General features: G+C 38.9%; 1 protein-coding gene across 1 annotated transcript; it reads right to left on the bottom strand.

Moving 5' to 3' along the window:
* Positions 1-139: 139 nt before the first annotated feature.
* On the bottom strand, positions 140-2,504 carry MEE11 (RNI-like superfamily protein). Its single transcript, XM_077384990.1, has 2 exons — positions 1,841-2,504; positions 140-899 (listed from the first exon to the last, which is right to left on the bottom strand). The coding sequence occupies exons 1-2, from the start codon at positions 2,282-2,284 to the stop codon at positions 318-320; spliced, it is 1,026 nt and encodes a 341-aa protein (XP_077241105.1). The 5' UTR covers positions 2,285-2,504; the 3' UTR covers positions 140-317.
* Positions 2,505-7,186: the final 4,682 nt, after the last annotated feature.

Genomic DNA, 7,186 nt, shown 5'->3' with positions numbered 1-7,186 from the left:
AATTTGAACCAGTAACTTCGCTGTTGACATTCCTAATTGAGTTCCGAGAGAGAGAGAGAGAGAGAGAGAGAGAGAGAGAGAGAGAGAGAGAGATGTATTTCCCCAGTGAAGTTCATTTCCCTACGATTGCTATAGCATCAATTCAAACACCAAATGTCATTAAGAAACAAAAACTAGCATAGTAGAGAAAACCATCTCTTTATTACAAAAACTAGCATAGTATATTTCCTTATTACTATCTCTAACCTACATTTGAAGACTATCCCATCTGCCATCTTGAACCAGAGCCCCAAACCAGTTCCACACCCATCTTTCATTCACTCCTCCGACCACTTCTCGGTCCTGAAAAGGCAACGTTCGCAAGTAAATCCCCTTTCGCAAGTAAATCCAGCCGACCCAGTGCATCCCCCTTGAAGAGGAGCATGTCTACTACAACTAGGCTGGTTACACAAAACACATTTTGGAAGCCGAAGCCAGCACTCCAAACACAATATATGTAAACAGACGGGCCCTTCTCCCAGTTCCTCGAGGTCTACACATCCACCACACTCTTCGCACCTCGCAATGCACCAAAAACATCCTCTACATATAGAAAGCCCATCCATTTTCTTCCTGCAATTCTCCCTAGGACAATCGAAGATGATCCTACAATCATTGCACTTGGGGCAAATATCAACGTCGATCGGAGGATTATCTCCGACAAGTGGTGAAGAGCGCCAGCTATTGTAGAAAAGGGTGGGGCGAGGCAGATGTACATTGAGCAACGCGTTGAGAATGTCGAGGTGTTGTATTGTAATGTTTTGGAGACCATAGAGTTTGAGACACTTTAGACCCGGCAGCCATGGCACGGCTCTCACCACGCCGTTCACCGATAAATCTGTGCATCCTGTGAGGCAAAGCTGCAACCAAACACACAAACATTAGGATGGACCCCATGTTATTTAAAACCTTATAAATATAAATTTCCCTAGCTATTTACAGCTATTAAATATCTTATAAGGAAAGCCCGGTGCACGAGGCTCCTGCCATTGCGGGGTCTGGGGAGGATTAGATGTATGCAGCCTTACCCCTGCTTTGCAGAGAGGCTGTTTCCGCGACTTGAACCCATGACCACCAGGTCACAGGTGGTCACAATGGAGCAACCTTACCTATTGAATATCTTATAAATACTTTATACATAGGCCACTTTTGGATACCTCATGCTTTTGTGTTTGGGTTTGGATTTGCATTTTGGATACAAAATACATCAATTATCCTCATGCTGATGTTGTAGAGAGAGAGAGAGAGAGAGAGAGAGAGGGGGGGGGGGGGTGTTTTCCAACTGTTGTTGCTGATTTGGAAATCTAAGATCTGATCCAGTTCCAAATCTCAACTGCAGATGTGAGAAATCCAAATCTAAATCTTGTGGGTATCCAAACGTGGCCTTAGAAAAATGATATTAGAACAACCATGTTTTAATAATTGCACAAAGTCAGCTTGTCTTAAAGAGATTCAAACAGAATATGCTCAACAATCCTATCCCAATCCCACTTCCTCTCCCCTTTTGTTCCATACCTAAAAATAAAATCCCCCCCAAAAACCAACAACCACCATCCAAAAATCTTCATTTCTTCTCTACATGCAATAAAGCTTCTTACCTCACACTTCTAGAAGGGTATTTGAGGTTTCTTGTCTTCTCATCTCTGAGCTAAAACGGATTGCTTTCTATCCAACCATCTTTATTCATTTAAGTTTTTTCTGTTTTTAGTAGGAACCCACACCCACTTCATATATTTTAACAAGATAACACAAAAATTAAACCAACGCATGCATGCCTATAAGAATAAAAAAAAAAAGTTACCTTTGTAATATAAGGATTGTTATTGACAACCATTTGAAGCCCTCTATCAGTAATCTTCCTACAATCTATCAAGGCCAAAGATCTCAACATCCCTCTTGCCTTTGATGTTAACCAAAAAAGAAGTTCATCTGTGAGTCTGGGGCTCAAGGGTGGGCCCACCACCAGCTCCTCCCACACCAATACATCACCATCGATCGCCGATTTGAGCGATTTGCAGACCCTCCGGGAAGCAAGAAGCTCAGTCAATCGAAGATAAGGTAAAGCGTAAATCAAAGCCTCAAGGGCAGTGGAAAATCTTACTGTCTGATTGTCGGAAAGGCGTAAACCGCCAGAGAAAGAAGAAATCAAGGAGATTGGAACAGACCCAGTAGAGGATCCAGGTTGAAAATGATGAAAATATGAAAACCCATCGATCTCATTCTCTTTATTTTGGAAATTCTCCATGTTGGGGGATTAAGAAGCTGTAAAATTAGTTACCCCGAAGAAGAAAAAACACTGCACGGTTGTTGTTGGGTGTGCTTGGGTTGAGGACGATGGAAAAATGAAAATGCCTTTGAATTGAGAGAGATGCAAGATAAGGAGTGGAATGGCGAGGAAATTTATAAATGGGCGGTTAGCATTTCTTTGCCTTCAAGCTAACTAGCGCATGGAGTCATGAGTCATGGACTAGGTGTGGACGACCAACAGCCACCGAATCTGTAATAGGGTGACCAAAATGCCTTTGTGAAATAGTGGAATTGCCTTTAATATATGAGCTAAAGCATTAAATTTGTATTATGCTATTTTTGTTCCACAATGGAAATGTTATCAGCACAACCATATTTTTATATTTGCACAAACCCAGCTGTCTTTTCTTCTTTAATTGGCTCTGAGAGCTTTCGGGGAAATGTAAAAACCTTTGGGCGATGATTTTTTCACCGCCAGTAGGATTATTTGCCCCCTTTCAATGTGATATGACGTCAAAAAGCGTTAAAAGTCTGCCCACAATTCACATTAAAATTGGGCGCATAATCTTACAGCGGGCAGAAAAATATCAAAACAGTGAATAAAAATATCAAAAATCTGGTTGAAAATATTTCTAGTTGTGCTGATTTTGACATTACGCTGATATCATTTCCCTAGGGGTGTCAACAGATCCACTTCGGGTCGGATCCACTTATGTCATAGTTACGATCCATTCAAATTCCTTATAGGTTGGCTCGGAGTTGAATTGTTCTTCGGATCCTACTTTCCACATCATAATCACGATCCATTTTAATTCGTGAATTACAAAGAGGAATTACAAAGAGGATCAATGATGCTTATATAGAGCACTTACATGATGAACATATAAAGAAGAATATAATAAACATGGAAAGAGATTAAGTGAGAAGGGAAAAAGATAATCTAAATCTAATCTAGTTACCTAATAAACTTACCTACCTCAATTTATCACCAAATCAAATCAAATCTAAAATCCTAATTTATTAAGCTTGCTCCATCCAACAAACTTTCCTAATCTTCCACGAAGATGATCCAACGGTGGGATCTTCATACTCTAACATGCCCCCTCAAACGTACGTGGATTGAAAAATCAACTAACGTTTGATTACAATAAAAAATTCCCCAATATGAAAATAGAATCCTTTGATTTGAAGAGCACCGGTGTATATTGATGATGAATATCCCCTGATGTTATTGCCGAATATCTGATGATAACCAATACTGATTGCCGAAGAAGACACCGCTTGTTGAGTCACGAAGAGGGCTTAAAATCCAATAGATCATAGCTTTAATGGGGCTAGATGATACTCAAGCCTCGATGGGCGAGTAGAAATGGGTCACTATGGACTAATGCTGGAATGGGTAAGAAATGAGTCAAAATAGACCAATGCCGGAATGGGCAAGAATGAGCCACGATGGGCAAGAATGGGCCACGATGGGCGAGAAATTATGGGTCAGTAAGTACCGATCATCATAGAATTTGACTCTCTCAGGCACGAACCTCAAATAATGGAGGCCCCTCAACTGAGTATAATAATCAATTTTAGGCACGCACCTCAAAAAGGTACCTCAACTGAAATAGGACAAGAAAATGGATGAAAAAAAAAAAAAAAAAGTCGCAACAACAAGTGACTTGCGGCAAATATCAGTAATAAGTATCAACTTTGAAATTTTGGACAATGCATGGAAGTCTCTTTTTCCTTTGAAGTGTAGCGATCAGAGGAGAAGTGTGGCATCAAAGTAGGGGTACCATTTGGCAAAAGATGAAAGACAAGGGTTCATTTGGCAAAAGAGGGAAGACAAGGGTGTCTAGGGAGTAAAAGAAAGGGGTGATAATTTCTGCCCTCTTCTTCAATTTAGACTGCCACACTTAACCCTTTTGATTGACAAGCCTTGACAAAAGAATTGGTCTGGGAATATTTGAAAGTGGATGTGTTGTTAACAACTTTTGGAGTGGGAATATTTTCCTACGGGCAAAGGAGTGTAAAGCTCAAAATATGGGGCTGCATTTCTTACACCTCTTCTGGATATGCTTTTTAGGAAAATCTAGAAATCCCACTCTCAACAGCAGCTATGAAAGCATCCTCTTTAAACCAGCAAACACTTTCTCTATCTCTCCAAGTGCCTTCTTTTTCTGCACAAGAACTGTGACAATGGAAGTTTTCAAGAGGGGCAGAGATTGACAATGAACTCGATGATGCCGTAGAGATAGGAGAAAAAGGTGGCTGAAGTTCTAGATCTAGAACAAGAGCACAACAGCAAGTATGCCGGATCCCGCGGAGGTGTTAGTTTTGGCCAGCAATAGGGCTGGTGAAGTTGGTAATGAGAGGCAAAGATTGGAGAACTGAAGATCTCAACAGTAATAGATGAAAGCAAACAGTAACAAGAACGATGGATGTTAGAGTTGTAACTTGTAGCAAGAGGCCCGGCGGACGGCTAGATTAGACGCCCACCGGTGAACGAATCTCCTATGGTTGTGCTCAATGCGCTGTCGGATCGAACAGCTCTGATACCATGTAAGATTCTAAGATTTTACTAATTCTTGAGTGAATTACAAAGAGGATCAATGGTGCTTATATAGAGCACTTACATGATGAACATATAAAGAAGAATATAATAAACATTAAGTGAGAAGGAAAAGAGATAATCTAAATCTAATCTAATTACCTAATAAACTTACCTAGCTCAATTTACCACCAAATCAAATCAATTCTAAAATCCTAATTTATTAAGCTTGCTCCATCCAACAAACTTTCCTAATCTTCCACGAAGATGATCCAATGATGGGATCTTCATACTCTAACAGTCCGTCCATCGGAGTGTCCTATTATGTCCCACTAAGCAAAATAAACAATTAGTTTTTTAAAAAAAGAGAGAATGGAAGTCCACTATTAGTGTCTCTCTATGCATTTTCTTCAACTAAATTAAAAATTTATCTATGTTTAATCTATGTGAATAATAATGCTTGTAAACAATAAAACTAATCAAAATTACATACACAAATATAATGTATAACTATTATCAAAGAATATGATGCATAAAGAACAAAACTCCTCTCTATTTTCCTTCGTGAAAGTATGAAATGAAACGACTGAAATGAGTAAAATCGCATTACCATTCGATTCATTAAGTGATAAGAGAGGTTTTGACCAAAATACCCTTCATAGAACGGTTAGCATTAACAAAATTTGGAGGATATTTTTGTAAACTATTTCGGATCGTGACTATCCAATGGGCATCTGTAGCGTGCCCATACACAATCCAAAATTTTTCGGATCCCAGATTTGATGATCCAAAATATGCTCATGGATCCTATTCAGATGATTAGATCCCATTCATTAACGTTCGGATTCGGACGATCCATCGGACCGTCTGGATCCATTGACACCCCTACATTTCCCTTGCACAATCTCGTATTTGAAAGGCAAAGAATATCAAACCAGTGAATAAAAATAGGGGGGAATGATATCTCTCCCCCCCGCGCCCACACACACGTGGATAAAATCCCCCCCTTTAATGTTATCCCTTATGTTTTAAAGGCAAAGAAAAACGTTAAAGGGGGTGAATTTATCCTAAGCAGTGAACCATTCTCTTAGAAACCGTTAAAGGTGGGGGTTGGGGGGATATCATTTCCCTACAAATATCACATAAATAAATTTACTAGAAGAATGACTTTAGCACTCCCTTATTTTAATAGTGCCATACCTTCTTTTTTTTTTTTTCAATTTACACTTTTCAAATTAGCAAATAAAAGAATTTCAATTCTCATCTATCAAAAACTAATTAAAAAGGTGTTTATTCCATTTTGCATGTAGTAAGTACATTTTATTAAGTGTGATAATAAAACAATATTTTATTTTGCCTCTAATTAAGCCCAGATTTTGCATTTTCTCAATTAAAAGGGATATTTTGGACGTAATCATGTTAGGAAATGGCGGATACGCGCTTTGAAGGAGTAAATGCTAACTGTAGAGAGATGGATTGCGGGAAGATGCATTTCGAAGTAGTAGGTTACAAATTGCATGCATTCTCTATTAGTCGCATTTTTTAAATTTTGGTTGGTAAGCTGAGATTGAACCTCCGACCTCTCCAGGTTGAAGAACAGAGCCTTGAACATTGAGCTAGAGGCTCAATCCCATGTATAGCATCTTAACTCACTATATTTTGCCAGATTAAGGGCCCTAAGGTGTCAACAGATCCAATTCGGATCCAATACAACAATGTTTTGGCGGGGTGGTTAGCATGAAGATGTGTTATCAATGGGAAAGGCTGAAAACTCGGTGTGATCTTCAACGGATGATTGATGATTCTGGCAGTGTTGACGACGGTTTCCACCGTAGTCTCACCCACACGGAAGAGAGTCGATGTCATCTTGAGTAAAAATTTTAAATGTTACTAACTCTCATAAGAAGGATATTTCCGAACATTAGCATCCTCCATTTGGATCTTGGATGAGTGGTCATTATATCTTTAGGGAATCAGCACAACCATGTTTCAATAATTGCACTAACTCATCTTGTCTTTTATTATATAAATAGCTGTCAATGGTTATTACAGTTCCGAAAAAAGAAAAAGAAAAAAGACAGCTCTGACAAGCTAATTAAAAAGAGAGGGTTTTGTTAACGATTAGGGCACTCGTTAAGTGCGTTGGAAATGATATTTTACACATCTTTTAATAATAAATTCATATGTAAAATGATTGTAAAAAATCATTTCCAATGCACCTTAACAGATACCCTAAGGGCACTAGTTAACAAAACCCAAAAAGAAAAGACAAGCGGAGTTTGTGCAGTTTTTAAAAGATGGTCTCCTTCAAAAATATTCCTTCAATTATTCCTAAGCTGTAGGTATTGATTGATCAAA

The sequence above is a fragment of the Tasmannia lanceolata genome, unplaced genomic scaffold (genome assembly GCF_043159265.1).
Source record: "Tasmannia lanceolata isolate RefF3 unplaced genomic scaffold, GAP_Taslan_0.1 ptg000007l, whole genome shotgun sequence".
Lineage (NCBI taxonomy): Eukaryota > Viridiplantae > Streptophyta > Magnoliopsida > Canellales > Winteraceae > Tasmannia > Tasmannia lanceolata.
Note: the sequence above shows the minus strand (reverse complement) of the source record. Positions and strands in the feature narration are given on the sequence as shown.

Excerpts from the sequence above, each read along its gene's own strand:
- MEE11 (XM_077384990.1), bottom strand. The coding sequence starts at position 2,284 with ATGGAGAATTTCCAAAATAAAGAGAATGAGATCGATGGGTTTTCATAT. Across the intron at positions 900-1,840 it reads ACAATCCTTATATTACAAAG|CTTTGCCTCACAGGATGCAC; the intron begins GTAACTTTTTTT and ends GTTTGGTTGCAG.